At 21.5% G+C, this 17,014-nt stretch overlaps 1 protein-coding gene across 1 annotated transcript in view; it reads right to left on the bottom strand.

The window, feature by feature from the left end:
• Positions 1-1,940: 1,940 nt before the first annotated feature.
• The window catches only part of LOC117179801 (26S proteasome regulatory subunit 4), a 31,610-nt gene continuing 16,536 nt past the window's right edge, over positions 1,941-17,014 (bottom strand). The window contains exons 4-5 of the mRNA XM_033371921.1: positions 2,267-2,502; positions 1,941-2,171 (exon numbers count right to left, since the gene is read on the bottom strand). Coding sequence (XP_033227812.1) covers positions 2,037-2,171; positions 2,267-2,502 — 371 coding nt within the window. The 3' untranslated portion in view covers positions 1,941-2,036. The remainder of the gene's footprint in view (positions 2,172-2,266; positions 2,503-17,014) is intronic.

The following is a 17,014-nucleotide window of genomic DNA, read 5'->3' as shown; positions in this document are numbered from 1 at the left end:
ACCATAAATTTGAATTTTCAACTAAAATGATAAATCTTGATCTGGAATAGATGGATTTTAAACAAAAAAATACATTTTTGAGAAAAGAGTTCAATTTTGAACTAAGTAGTCTTATTTTCAACCAAAAAGATGAATTTTCTACCCCAAACACAATTTTTCAACAAAATACCTAAATTTTCAAAAAATATTTGCATTATCAAAACTAAAAACACAATATTTCAACAAAATACCTAAATTTTCAAAAAATATTTGCATTATCTAAACTAAAAACACAAGTTTTCAACAAAATAGTAGAATTTTAAATACAAAAAGTTAAAGTTTCAATAAAAAATGTAAGAGGAAATTCATTAATTTCAAATTAAAAAGATCAATTGTCAAACAATAATTTTCAAATAAAATTATGAATATTCAATTGCAATTCCTGAATTTAAACAAAAACGCGTTTTCAGTAAAAGATGATTAATTTTCAAACTGGAAAATTAATTTTCTACTCAGATAAAATGCGAAGAAATGCATATTTAACAAAAAAGTTGAATTTTTAACAAAAACAAAAAAAATTTCAACCAAAGCGACGAATTTTCAACTAAAATGATCAGTATTAAATTGCAATACTTAGATTTTCAAGAAAAAAAATTCAAACAAGACGATTAATTTTCAAACTGAAAAATTAATTTTTTACCGAAAAAAAATATTTAAAAAAATCAACCAAAACTTTTAATTTTCAACCAAACTAATGAATTTCCAGCTTAAATGGTCAATTCTAATCTGGAATATATGGATTTTTTACAAAAATATACATTTTCGAAAAAAAGAGTTCAATTTTGAACCAGATAGTCTTATTTCCAACCAGAAAGATGAATTTTATACCACAAATATAATTTATCAAAAAATACGTAAATTTTCAATGAAAGATTTTGCATTATAAAATATAAAAACACTAATTTTCAACCAAATAGTTGAATTTTAAAATTAAAAAAAAATAGTTTTAACCAAAAAAGAAATATAATTTTCATTAAGTTAAAAATTAAAAAGATAAATTGTCTAACAATAGTTGAATAGTTAAATTTTCAGTTAAAAAAAACTTTTTTTCAACCAAAAAGTTGAATTTTAAGCCAAACTATCGATCAATTTTGAACCAAGCAGTCTTATTTTCCAACATAAAAATGAATTTTCTGCCACAAACACGATTTTTCAAAAAAATACATAAACTTTCAACGAAATATTTGCATTATCAAATATAAAAACATAAATTTTCATCCAAATAATTGAATTTTATAATAAAAAAAGAATTAATATTCAGCTAAAAATGGAATAAAAGATTAATTAATTTTTAATTAAAAAGATAAATTGTCAAACAAATAAATAGTAAAATTTTCGGTTAAAAAAAAAAAAATTTCCAAAAAAAGATTAATTTTCAGTCCACAATATTAATTTCTACCGAAATAGACAACATTTTCAAAGAAAAAAATATATAATTTTTCAGCCAAATATTAAATAGATTTATTTTCAGTGAAAAAATTAATTTCCAGCCGAAGAAAAAAACAAATTTTCTCCAAAATAGTTTATTTTTCAACCAAGGAGATGAATTTTCAATTAAAATTATAAATCATTAACAACAAATTAATTCTTAACGAGAGGAAATCTCCATCAAGCAATTAAATCATTTAAAAAATATTAATTCGGAACCAAAAATGTATTAGTAGATATTTTAAACAAAGAATATTTAAATTCATAATTTTAAAAAAATTTAATTCAGCAAAAAAAAGAACGAATTTTCAACCAAAAACAGAATACTGAAATTTAAAAAAATTAAACACACTCTGAAAAAAATTCGCTGACATTAAAAAAAAATGTCCTGAAATATTGAGATTTTTAAGATAAATAGACACCCCCGTAAACATCTTTCTAGCACAAGATTAAATGACAAGTTCCGGTCTTTAATTTAATTTCAATACAATTCTTTATTTCTGTAAATGTTGCGAGTTAGTGCCGGAGAAGGCGAATAAAAAAACGCGGAAATACAAGATAAGAGGAATCTATAAATATAAACCTTCGGGAGAACCCTCCTTTTTCCGATAAAGGACGCTTTCTTTCGACTTTTTGAAATCCTCGCTAGTTACTTTCATTCGGCGTTCACGCAAAGCCATCAAACCAGCCTCCGTACAAATCGCCTAAAAACAAAAACAACAACAAAAAAGAGTCAATTTAAATTAATCTTCACAAAAATTAAAATTATCCGGAAAATAAATTTAGATTTAAATTTTACCTTAATATCGGCGCCTGACAAATCATCTTTTGCCATTATGAGTTCGGCCAGATTAACATCTGGAGCTAGAGTCATTCTGCTCGTGTGTATACTAAAGATTCTCCGCTTGGTTTTTTCATCCGGAAGGGGAAATTCTATTTTCCTATCAATTCGACCCGGTCGAATCAAAGCTGGGTCCAAGGTTTCGATTCTGTTTGTCGCCATGACGACTTTTACGTCGCCTCTACTATCAAAACCTAAACGTAAACAATTTTTTTTTTTTTTTTATTAAAATATTTCATCTATTATTTTGTTTGTTAATATAAACAATTTAGGGCCAAAGAATTTCAATTGAAGAAACTTTTCAGTGCTAAGAGCTTAAACAAATTTTGAAACAATTGCAGGATGGCGATTCGGTAGGCGATTTTCTGAATAAATGAATTTTGAAATAAATACTTCGATTTTACATTAAAAATATATTTTTTCAACAAAAAATGGAATTGTTAAACTTTTAGTTAAAAGAATTAATTATGAAAAAGAAACAAATTTTCTATCGAAATGACAAATTTTCAAATGAAATTATGAATCTTCAACTGAAATAGTTGAATTTTCAAGAAGAAAAAACTCATTTTTACTGAAAAAGGTAAATTGGCAATGAAAACTTAAATAATTAAATTTTTAGTTGAACAAATTAACGTTGAAACAAACAGAAGAATTTTTAACTAAAACTATGGAGCATACAATTGGAATAAGTTAAATTTTCATTAAAAAAAAGTAATTTCCAGGAAAAAACTAGCTTTTAAACAAATTTGAAATTTTTAGTTGAAAAGTTAATTTTGAGAAAAAAAACATATTTTCAAGAAAATAATTCAATTTACAATCTGACGAATTTTCAACTAAAATTATGAATCTTCAACTGAAATAGTTGAATTTTCAAGAAAAAAATTTTATTTGTACCGAAAAAGGTAAATTGGCAATGAAAACTTAAATAATTAAATTTTTAGTTGAACAAATTAACGTTGAAACAAACAGAAGAATTTTTAACTAAAACTATGGAGCATACAATTGGAATAAGTTAAATTTTCATTTAAAAAAAGTAATTTCCAGGAAAAAACTAGCTTTTAAACAAATTTGAAATTTTTAGTTGAAAAAGTTAATTTTGAGAAAAAAAAACATATTTTCAAGAAAATAATTCAATTTACAATATAACTGACGAATTTTCAACTAAAATTATGAATCTTCAACTGAAATAGTTGAATTTTCAAGAAAGAAAATTTTATTTTTACCGAAAAAAGTAAATTGGCAATGAAAACTTAAATAATTAAATTTTTAGTTGAACAAATTAACGTTGAAACAAACAGAAGAATTTTTAACTAAAACTATGGAGCATACAATTGGAATAAGTTAAATTTTCATTTAAAAAAAGTAATTTCCAGGAAAAAACTAGCTTTTAAACAAATTTGAAATTTTTAGTTGAAAAAGTTAATTTTGAGAAAAAAAAACATATTTTCAAGAAAATAATTCAATTTACAATATAACTGACGAATTTTCAACTAAAATTATGAATCTTCAACTGAAATAGTTGAATTTTCAAGAAGAAAAAACTCATTTTTACTGAAAAAGGTAAATTGTCAATGAAAACTTAAATAATTAAATTTTTAGTTAAACAAATTAACGTTGAAACAAACAGAAGAATTTTTAACTACCACTATAGAATATAAATTTCTAATAAGTTCAATTTTCATTTGATAAAAAATTAATTTCCATAAAAAACTAATTTTGAACACAAAAGCAGAAAAAGAAAAAAAAAGCTTTTAAACAAATTTGAAACTTTTAGTTGAAAAAGTTAATTTTGAAAAAAAACAGATTTTCAAAAAAATGATTCAATTTTAAATATAATTGACGAATTTTCAACTAAAATGACGAATCTTCGACTGAAATAATAGAATTTTCAAGATGAAAAAACTAATTTTTACTGAAAAAGGTAAATTGTCAATGAAAACTTGAGTAATTAAATTTTTAGTTCAAAAAATTAATGTTACAGTAAACAGAAGAAGTTTTAACTAAGACTATGGAGTACAAACCTGAATAGTTAAATTTTTAGTTAAAAAACTAATATTGAAACAAACATAAGAATTTTTAAATAAAACTATGGAAAATATAATTGGAATAAGTTAAATTTTCATTTAAAAAAATTACTTTCCATAAAAGAAAAATTAACTTTTAACACGAAAACAGCTAGATTTTAAACAAATTTGAATCTTTTAGTTAAAAAAATTAAGTTTGTAAATAAACAACAGATTTTCAAAAAAATAATTCAATTTTCAATCTAACTGACAAATTTTTACCTGAAATTATGAATCCTCAACTGAAATAGTTGAATTTTCAAAAAGAAAAAATTAATTTTTACTGAAAAAGGTAAAGTGTCAATGAAAACTTGAAGAATTAAATTCTTAGTTCAAAAAATTAATGTTAAAGTAAACAGAAGAAGTTTTAACTAAATCTATCGAGTATATAATTGGAATAGGTTTTCAAAAATTTCAAAATTTTCATTTGATATAAATTTCGAATAAGTGCAATTTTCATTTAAAAAAATTAATTTCCAAAAACAACTAACTTTTAACACAAAAGCAGCTAGCTTTTAAACAAATTTGAAACTTTTAAATGATAAAGTTAATTTAAAAAAAAAACATATTTTCAAAAAAATGATTCAACTTTGAATATAATTGACGAATTTTCAGCTAAAATTATGAATCTTCAACTGAAATAGTTGAATTTTCAAAAAGAAGAAATTAATTCTGACTGAAAAAGGTAAAGTGTCAATGAAAACTTGAATAATTAAATTTTTAGTTCAAAAAATTAATGTTAAAGTAAACAGAAGAAGTTTTAACTAAAACTATGGAATACAAATTGGAATAAGTTAAATTTGCATTTTAAAAAATTAATTTTTAGAAAAAAATCTTTTAACACAAAACAACTAACTTTTAAACAAATTTGAAACTTTTAGTTGAAAAAATTAATTTTGAAAAAAAGGCATTTTCAATCTAGCTGACGAATGTTTATCTAAAATTATGAATCCTCAACTGAAATAGTTGAATTTTCAAGAAGAAAAAATTAGTTTTTCAATAAAAGAAATTAGTTTTTAATTACGAGGACGAATATTCAACCAAACAAATAATTTTTAACGAAAGAGTTGAAGTTTGAACCAAGAAATTTGTATTTCCAACCTAAAAGATGAATGTTTAACTAAAACTATAAATATTTAAGTAGAATAATTAAATGTTTTACCGAAAGGAAGAATTTTCAAACAAGGAGATTAAATTTCAAAGCAAAATATCATTTTTCTACAAAACAAAGAAGATTTTTTTAATAAAATACTTGATTTTTCAACGAAATAGTCGGTTTTTCAATTTTTAAAAACAAAACAATTTTCATCCATATTGTTAAATTTTGAACTAGAAAAGATAAATTTCCAACCAAACTGATGAATTTTCAAATAAAATTATGAATCTTCAACTGGAATGGTTGAATTTCATACTAAAAACATTAATTTTCAACCATAAGGATTAATTTTCTACAAAAAAAGACCAATTTTCTACAAAGTACATACATTTTAAAATAAATAGCTCTATTTTCAAATAAAAAATATCAATAAAAAAAATAGTTGAATTTTCTACTTGCATAGTTACATTTTTAGTTAGAAAAATGTATTTTATAACAAAGTAATTACATTTTTTCATTTAAAAAAAAAATATATTTTTCAGTAAAATTAACTAATTTTCAACTAAAAAGAATTAAATTTTCAATATAAGAAATTAATTTTTAATCACAGTGATGAATTTTCAACCAAAAGATGAATTTTATATATAATAAAATATATCCAATTATATTTTTTTTCAACCAAAGGAATGAGTTTTTAACAAAAATAGAATAATTACATTTTTCACAAAACAGAACATTTTTTAACGAAAAAGATTACATTTCTATTGAAAACGGTACATTTTCCACACAAAAAAAACGGTAAATTTTCAACTAAAAACGTTAATATTCTAACAAAAATGAAATTAATAAATTTACAGTTAGCAAAATAAGCTTTCAACCAAAAAGGAAATAAATTTTCAAAAAAATACGGATTTTCAACAAATAGTTGAATTTTCACTTAAAACAGATAAATTTTCAACTGAAAATAGAATAATTAAATTTTGCGTAAAAACTTAATTTTCAATAAAATCATAGTAAAATTTCAACCAAGATGGATAAATTTCTATCAAAACATATTAATCTTCGAAACAAAAAAATAAAACAATTAAATTGTCAGTTAAAACACTTAATTTTCAAACCAAAAGAAAAATGAAATATCAACTAAATAATTCAACTTTACACCAAAAAATTAATTTGCTACCCAAAAAGATACAGTTTCAATCAAATCTATAAATTTACAAACCAAAAATGGAATTTGCATATAGAAAAGTAAATTTTAAGCGAAAAACAAAAAACAAATTTTTCCCACAATGAATTAATTTTAAACTAAAAATATAATTTTTCATACAAAAATGGAATATTTATATCTTCACTTGAAGAAGTTAATTCTCAACTAAAAAGAATTGAATTTTTAGGCCAAGAAATTAATTTTTAATCACAGTGATAAATTTTCAACCAAAAATATGATTTTTCGACCTGATAGTGGAATTTTCAAAAGAAAAGATAAATTTTCTTTTAAAAAAATGTATCCAAATATATATATTTTTTTCAACCAAAGAAATGAACTCTTAAAAAAATAGAATAGATCAATTTTCTATAAAACATAACATTTTTTAACGAAAAAGATTACATTTCTATCAAAAACGGTAAATTTTCCACACAAAAAAACGGTAAATTCTCAAATAAAAAGATAAATTTTCTAACAAAAATGAAATACTTAAATTTTAAGTTGATAAAATAAATTTTCCACAAAAAAAAAAGAAACAAATTTCAAACAAAATAGTTAAAATTTTCAACCACAGAAATTAATTTTTAATCAAAAAGATGATATAAATATATATACTAAAAAAAATACGGATTTCCAACAAACAGTTCATTTTTCACTTGAAACACATAAATTTTCAACTAAAAATACAGTAATTAATTTTCAGTTAAAAACTTAATTTTCAATAAAATCAAAAAGATCGATTTTTAAACAATAAGATGATTTTTCTAGCGAAATAAGCGATTTTTTAACAAATTACATGAATTTTGAACCAAATTTTTTAAGTTTTAAAAGAATTTTAAACTAAAAGGGAAATTAGCCACCACAAAGCTTAAATATTCTACCAAAAATTCGAATTTTCAATAAAATACAGGAATTTAAAATCAAAATTTGAATTTTCAACGTAAAATAATAAATTTTCCACCTAATTTATCATCTAAAATGATGGATGATCAACCAAATAAATTAATTTTTAACAAAATAGTTCCACTTCCAACTAAGTAGTTGGATTTTCAACCAAAACGAAGAATTATCAACGAAAAACATGATATTTAAAATCAGAAACTCTCAAAATTGCCAAATTACAGGCTCAAATTTTTGAAAATTAGACTTTTTCGTTACAAAGGAATTGAAACTGTATAATTTCTAATTAAAAGCGTTTAAAATTGAAAAATTTTATTTTTAAAATACAAATATCGAATTTGAATAATATCAAATAAAAATTTCAAAAATAGAATCCATTCAAGATTAAATAATTTCAAAATAGAATTTTAAAAACTGGATTATTCCAAAATAAATTCATCGCCATTGTCATAATTCAACATGGAAAAATTGTGAAACTTTAAAATTAAATTATTCTTTTTAAAAAAAGTTATAAATAATTTTAAATGGAAAACATTAAAAAATGATTATTTCTACAACAGTACGTTGAAGATTTAAGTAACCTGAACTTCATTTAAAACTGAGAAATTTTAATTACTGAAAGCGTTAAAAATTGATTTATTGAAAACTTTTGAAGATAAATAATTTTGAATCCGAAGATATTAAAATTCAAAACATTTCTGATTCGATACAATTTTATCAAAAGGACAATATTTCAAATGAAATGAAAAAATTGGACTTGTATCTTTTCTAAATAAAGTTATAAGATCAAATAATTTTAAATGAAAAGTGTGAAATTGAACAATTTTTAATCAGAAGAACTCAAAATTGAAAAAAATTTTAAATATTCGATTTCATTAAAAAGGAGTTGAAATTGTATAATTTCTTATTTTTATCGTTTAAAATTGAAATTTTCTTATTTTTAACTAAATAATCTAGAAATTGAATATTTTCAGGTTAAAATTTAGAAAATAGGACAATTTTAAGATGTTTTAAATGTAATATTCTCAGATTAAAATTGTGAAAATTGGATCAATTAAAATGTAAACAATTGTAATTGTATTATTTCTAAATAAAAACGTTCAAAATTGAATAATTTCAAATTGAAAACTATTATATTTAAGTAATTTGCATTTCGAAGGGATAAAAAATTAAACAAATTTAAATATGTAAAATTTTGAAAAATGGACAATCTCATTAGGAAGACGTTGAAATTGTGTAATTTCTAATTCAAAGCGTTCAAAATTCAACAATTAAAAACTTAATCCACAAAAATTGTTTTTTTTTTTTTTAATTGAAAGTGTTGAAAATTGAATAATTTAAAATTGAAAACATTTTAATGTGTATAACTTTAAATTGAATTATTCGAACCAAATAATAGTACAACTTTACAATTTGTAAATGAAAACTAAATTCAATATTTCCAAAACAAAGCTTTTAAAATTCAAGAATTTTAAACTATTGTTACCAAAAAAATTCTTATTTAATAATAGAAATATTAAACGAATTTGTTGAAGATCAAAAAATAAGTTCACCGTAATTTTCATTACTCAAAATGGGAAAAACTGCAATTGTAAGCCTTTAAAATTGAATTTTTTCCTGTTAGAAATTCTACTATTTGGTTGAAAATTAGTTTTTTTTATTCATCTGGTTTGTTCACAATTTAATTTTTGTTGTTCAACATTTAATTATTATATTAAAAAAAAATTTTTTATTAGAATTCAATTTTTTGGTTGAAAATTAACCAATTTTTTTGGTTGAATTCAACCAAATTAAATTTTTGCATCATTTTTTTAAAGCAAAAACACTAGTTTCAAGGCCTCAAAAATGAAGGTGTTTTATAATTATTTTAATTCGTGACGTTCATTCTAAACATTCTTTAAGCAGAGCAAAAAGTTATAAAATAAATGTATTTTAATATAAAATTACGAATCTTCAACTGAAATAGTTGAATTTTAAACCAGAAAGATTAATTTTCAACGAAAATTATGAGTATTTAACTAGAATTTAAATTTTCAACCAAAAAGTTGAATTTTTAAACAATAAGATCAACATTCAGAACAAAAAATTTTTTACAAAAAATACAATTTTTCAACTAAAATAGATACCTTTTTAGTAAAAATTAAATAAATTTTTAGTCAAAAAATGAATATTCAACCAAAAAGATTATCTTTTAACTGAAATTATGGAATTATGGAATCAAACTTTTCAATCAAATAGGTCATTTCTAAACCAAAGAAATTAATTTTTAATTACAATAATGAAACATGAACAGAAGTCATTAATTTTTAACAAAAGAGTTTAACTTTGAACCAAGTCATTTTATTTCCAACTAAACTATAAATATTTAATTGGAATAATTAAATTTTTAACCGAAAAGAGGAATTTTTAAACAAGGAGATTAACTTTCAAAGAAAAATATCGTTTTCTACCAAACAAAGGTGATTTTTTAATAAAATACTTGAATTTTAAACGAAATAGTTGAATTTTTAATTTCTTAAACAAACAAATTTTCTTCCAAATTGTTCATTTTTTAACTAGAAAAGATAAATTTTCAACTAAAATGGTGAATTTTCATTTTAAAAAGGTGAAGTTTCAAACAAAAATAAAAGTTGTTTGAAAAAAGTTAAAACAATAAAATAAAATAGTTGAATTTTCAATTTAAATTATAAATCTTCAAACAAACAAAAAAACATTTTTAACAAGAGTTTAACTTTCAACCGCATGTAGTTGAATTTTTAACTAAAAAAATATAAATTCGCAACGAACAATGAAACAAAATTTTTTGTTACAATTCAAACATATTTTCTCTTTGACATTATACTAGAATAGTCAAATTTGCAGTTAGAAAAGTAAATTTTTAACAAACAAAAAAGAGATTTTAGCCAAATTAATTAATTTTCAACTAAAAATATCAATTTTCAAGGAAAAATGGGATACTTGCAACCCAAAAAATTAATTTTTAATCCCAGTGATGAATTTTCGACCTAATAGTGAAATTTTCAAACGAAAACATGAATTTTCTATTTAAAAAAATTTATCCAATTTTTTTTTTTCATCCAAAGAAATGAACTCTTTAAAAAACAGAATAGTTACAGATTCTAAAAAAAAATTTAACGAAAAAGATTACATTTCTATCAAAAACGGTAAATTTTCAACTGAAAAAATAAATTTTCTGCCAAAAATAAAATACCTGCATTTTCAGTTAGTAAAATAAATTTTCAACCAAAAAAAGAAACGAATTTTTAACAACAGAGTTAAAGTTTCAACCACAGAAGTTAATTTTTAACCAAAAAGATGAAGCTTCAAATAATGAGAGCACTCTCATACCAAACAAAGACACATTTTCAACAAACAGTTGACTTATCACCTAAAACAGGCAAATTTTCAGGAAAAAACCTAATTTTCAATCAAATTAAAGAGTCATTTTTTTAATCATGAAGGTACAATTTCTATCGAAACATACAATTTTTACAAAAAATGTATCAGTTACATTTTCAGTTTAAAAAAAAGTCATTCTAAATAAGAAAAAACTAATTATCAACCAAAAGATCGATTTTTAATCAACAAGATGAATTTTCTACCAAATGGACCAATTTTTAACAAAAGTGCATGAATTTCCAACCAAAATGGGGAACTTGCTTGTAGAAAACTCTTTTTTTTTGTTCGAAAATTCCAGAACTTGGTAGAAAATTAGTGTATTTAGTTAAAAGTGAACTTTCTTTTGCTGAAAATTCATATTTTTGCGTCTGCAAATTATATTATTTTTGTAGAAAATTCATTTTTTGGTTGAAATATAAATTATTCTATTTTTTAATGATAATTCATCCTTTTTGGTAGAAAAATAGTATTTTTTGTTTCAAAATTCAACAGTTTGTTCGAAAATTGAAGTATTAGATTGAGAATTAATTTTTTTTTGTTGAAAATCGATATTTTCGGGTTCAAAATTTCTACGCTATGTAGAAACAAAATTAATTAATTGAAAAATTAGAATTAAAAATTTTTAAATAATAACAATTTAAGTTATTGGGATATTAATTTATAATTATCCGTTTTTATTTATACGTTATTCAAAATATTAAAAATAAAAAGTTACGTTTTAAGCAAAATGATAACATGGAGATATGAATTTTATTAAAAAATAAAGAAAAATAAATGTTTTATGATTTATAATAATCTATTCTTTCTTAATGTATTCTTTAATTGTAAGTAAATTATATCATTTTATAATTGCCATTAATTATCGCTCCGATATGAAAAACAGGTTATGAAAGTGAACTCAGAATACACCCGAAAACCCCGAATAAAAGAGTCTATTAGAAGCTTTTTAATAATTATGAAATATCTGAGAATAAATGGTTTCAGTTTGATTTTAAAAGAATAATTTTAAGATTTAAAGATTTTAAAATGCGAGTTAAAAGAATACGGAAGACTTTTAGACCAGTTTTTTTTTATTTCTCAAGATTTACCAATTTTTTAGGTAACCTGAATTTTGCCAAGGTGTGAAAAAAAGTTCTTAAAATTAATGAGAAATTTTTTAATGATTGTTTTGTAAGGAATTTCAAGAGAAAATCGAAAAAAGATCACAAAACATTTCGAATTATTTCCTAGAACCTTTAGAAAGTGTGAAAGATTTTAAAGCAAAATTTTGCCATATTACATAATTTTAGAAAAAAATTGAGTAAGTTTGAAAGATATTCAAACGTTTTGAAACGATTCAAAAATAATTAAAACTTGTAAAGACTTTTTAAGAATTTTGTAAAATTTCACGAAAATGAAAGACATTTTTTCAGGTTCCTAAGAAAAATTAAAATAATTTTTTATTTCGAAAAATTAATTTGAAGAGATTATTTAAAAAGATTTTAGAAGATTTCAAAAATCTTCAAAGAAGACTCGGAAAGATTTCAAGGCAATTTTTTTAATTTTACATAATAAATAAAAAATGCAGGAAAAATTTAAATAATTCTTAAAGATTAGAAGGTTTAGAAAGTCTAAAAATATTTTTAAAAAAATCTTCTATTCGTGTGCAAATTTTTTAACAGTTTTTTATTTTGAAAAATGAACTATAAGAGAAATTTGAAAAGGGGTTTTAAACATAACAAGGGATATCCTAAAATTTCTAAAAATAGTTTTAGAAGATTTTAAAGCAAAATGTTTCACTTTGGTAAGATTTCAAAATAAAAACGAACAAAAATTGGATAAATTCAAGAAATATTTAGTCGAATTTAAAAGAATTTCGAAAGTTTTCAAGAGAATAAGCAAATTTTCTTAAAATTGCTGGCAAAATTTCGAAGATTTTAGGATAATTTATTTTTAATTTGGAATGATATTTGAAAATTGTGAGAAAAATTCGTGTCAGTTTAAAATATTTTCAGGAATTTGAGACGTTTTAAATATATTACAAATATTTGAAAACTCGGAAACATTTTCGAAAATTTATCAAACATTCCTTGATTTCTTCCCAACTTCTAAAAGTTCTAAACATCTTTTAAAAGGACTCGAATTTTTCATAATATTTCGTAAAATTCTATATTGTGAAAAAGTTCTTTAAAATCTTCTAGATTATTTTTTGACAAGTCTGAAATATTTAAGAATCATTTAAATTTTCTCAAGAATATTTTTAAAATTATATTTACATATCTATAGATATATTAATTATATTTATTATACATATAGTAGCATTAGATTTTAAAACGGCAATAAAAAAATTGCCGAATTATAAAATAATTTCATCAAACATAAATTTAAAATTTGACCAAATTTAAAATTTCCCGAAAATACACATTTTTGCATTGGACAGTACAGTGGAAGCACCCCCCTGCACAGTATGTAGTGTTTAACAAAATAATCAACCAAATAAGTGAATTTTTTACCAAGTACTTCCACTTCCAACTAAGTAGTTGAATTTTCAATCAAAAAAGATTTTAATTTTATAACAAAAATAGTTGAATTCAAACAAAAAAGACGAATTTTCAAAACAAAATAGTTTCAATACTCAACCAAAAGAGATTAATTTTCAACCAAATAGTTTCGATTTTTTTTACAATAATAATCAAGTTAACGTTAACTTCAGTTTTACGAAAATCAGGGTGGCCGTTTTAATCAAAGAAAAAAATTCTCGGTTTTTTCCCGGTTCGAAAAGATTTTTCACGGCTAATGAAATTTAAAAAATCAAACTATATTCTAAACATTTTTCCATGTAAAATAATAAACGACAAATTAAAGCATTTAAAGTGGAACCCTTGAATTCCAAACTTTTAAAATTGAAGTTTTAAAGTTTTCAATTCAAAAATTCTATATTCAAATGCTCAATAACTGACACGTATAAACTGGAAGGTACTAACACTTTTCAATTAAACAATGTTAAATGAAATTCAAATAAACTGAAAAATTTAGAACTTTTATCAATTATAGATTTCAAAGATTTAGATTAAGTTCCAAAAATATAAATCCACGTTAACATTTTCAATAGTCTAACATAAAGAATCAAGAAATGAAATTTAAAAATTTTCAAAATTATATTATTTTAAGAAATTTTAAGCTAGACATAATAAAAATTGAAAAATAATTTTTTTAACTTACCAGTTCTTAAATTAGAAGTTAAATTATTTTTATTTTGAATATTCTAGGCAATCCTTCAAAAGCTTTAAAATTTTATTTCAAAATCTTGAGAAATCTAGAAGTGGTTTTAAATTTTCCCAAATTGAAAATAATTTTTGAATTTTTTGTCAGAACTTTTAAATATATTTCAAAACGAATTGAACTTTTTCTATAACTTTTAGAAAATCCTGCAAATTTAAAAAAATCGAATTTATATTTATAAATAACAATAGAACATTTATTATTTGTAAAAATATTAGAATGATATTAAGAGATATTTAGAAGTTTTAAAAACATTCGAATAAAATTTAGAACTTGAAATAATTTGAAATACTTACAGCCGAATTTAAAATAAATTTTACATTTTTGCAGATTTCAAAAAAAAAATTTAGAATTTTTTTAAGAATTGTGCAAGACTACAAAAGAATAAAAAATGTTCTTAAAATTCTTAGGAAAATTGAAAATGATTTTTCACTTTGAAAAATTATTGTAACAGAAAGTTTAAGAAGATTTTAAGAGATTAAAAAATTATCAAAGAAGAACATGGAACATTTTAAGGATTTTAATTAATTTGCTGGATTTTCCAAAATTGTAGGAAAATTTCGACTAATTTTAAAATATATTTAGAAGTTCTGAAGAAAATGTTAACACATTTCGTTTAAATTACTTGAAATAATTTTAAGTTTTTAATTAATTTTGAATGTTTTCAAAACTTCAAAATATCTCGTAAAATTACTCAAATTTTTTTTACAAATGATAATGGTTCAATTGTTATTTATGTGCCAAAATTTAACAATTTCACTTATAAATTAAATACTTCTTGAATAGAACAATTAAAATTGTAACGCTAAAAGATTAAAAGTTCTTCGAAAATCTAAATATTTAAAGCTTTCTATGTAAAAAAATTCAGTTTTAAATTGTTTTCTTTTAAATATTTGGTTTAAATTTACTCGTCTCAAATGAACAGTGAAATATTGGTAAATATTGAATACTTTATTGCTTTTTCACATTAAGCACTTTCAAATTAAATAGGATAAAAATTAAATAATTTAGACTCACAATATTTTAAATTTAATAAAAACCTTTAATTATGACTATATTATTATGGATTTATTTTTAAGTTGAAAATAGTAAAACGCACGTTTTAATTTTTAATAACTGAAAAAATTAATAGAAATAATATATTAATAAATTTATTTATTAAATTTCATATAAAAAAATAATATAAAGTAATACCTAAAACTCTGAATTGAAATTATATTATTGATAAATCATGAAAATTTTTATTTAAAAACAAAATTATCGGAATAAATGATATATTAATTTCAATTCTTATAAAGACTTTCGGATTGATCTAGAATTGTTTGGTCAAATCAATTATTTTTTAGATTTCTATACCTAGAGTACAGATCCATTTTTAAAATTATTTATTTATTTATATTTACGGCTGATAAAATAAAACTGTTTTTTATCAAACTTGAGCAGATTTTTCTTCTGAAAATTCGTAAAATTTCCGGTTTTCCAGTCCGGCGGCCACTCTGTTTTTTATTAAAAAATCTTCGGTTTTCAAAACTTCTAATTTTTTTAAGCTTTACGACTGCATTTTAAAATTCTTTAAATTAAAATATATGCTTAAAAATTAAAAATTTTAAATGTAAATTTTTTAAAGTGAAAGATTTTCGAATTAAGCATTCTAAAGTAAATGCTATAATTATTTATAAAAATCACAATTTAGGAAATTATTTAAAAACGGTTCAAATCAAAGTTGGACAAAATTTCTATTCTAAAAACCAGTTCAAATAAATAACAATTTTCAATAAAAAAAGAGAAATCTTCAGCAAAATAGTTAAATTTCCGGCAAAAAAATTCCTTTTCATCCAAAGAAAAAATAAGTACTCAATAAAATAGCTCATATTTCAACCAAAGAAATAAACTTTTAATTAAAATTATGAATTTTCTACCAAAAAAGTTAATTTTTAAGAATAGTTTAACTTTCAACCAAGTAACTGTATTTATAACCTAAAAGAATAATTTTCAATTAAAATGATAAATATTTAACTGGAATACTTGAATTTATAACCGAAAAGAATAATTTATGGACAAGAAGATTTAATTGCAAAGAAAAAGACAATTTTCTAAAAAAAGAATTTTTTTAAACAAATCAGGTGTATTTTCAACGACATAGATGAATTTTCAATTGGAAAAGACCAAACTGATGAATTTTCAACTAAAATAATGAATCTTCAACTGGGATAGTTGAATTTTATACCAAAAGGATACATTTTCAAACATAAATAATAATTTTCAACCAAAAAAGAAACAAATTTTCAACAAAATAGTTCAATTTTCTGCAAAAAGATTCCTTTTAATCCAAAGAAAAATGAAGTTTTCAATCAAATAGTTCATGTTTTAACCGAAGAAATGAATTTTTAATTAAAATTACGAATCTCCAACGAACAAACTAAGTTTTAACAAAAGAGTTGAACCTTAAATCAAGTAATTTTTATCCCGACCCGAAAGATTAATTTTCAACTAAAATGATAAATATTTAACTGGAATACTAGAATTTTTAACCAAAAAGAAGAATCTTCACGAAAGAGGATAAACTTGCAAAGAAAACGATAATTTTCTACAAAGAAAGTCATTTTTTAAGAAAATATGTGGATTTTCAACATCCAAAAAAGATACATTTTAAACCAAAAATAGAATGATTAAATTTTCTGTTTAAAATCTAAACAGTTCAATTTTCTATTGGAATAGTTAAATTTTTAGTTTAAAAAATTGATTTTCAAATTTTCCATTATAATTCAGCAATATTTCTT

This window comes from Belonocnema kinseyi, chromosome 9 (genome assembly GCF_010883055.1).
Source record: "Belonocnema kinseyi isolate 2016_QV_RU_SX_M_011 chromosome 9, B_treatae_v1, whole genome shotgun sequence".
NCBI classification, from domain to species: domain Eukaryota; kingdom Metazoa; phylum Arthropoda; class Insecta; order Hymenoptera; family Cynipidae; genus Belonocnema; species Belonocnema kinseyi.
This window is presented reverse-complemented; position numbering and strand designations above follow the sequence as displayed.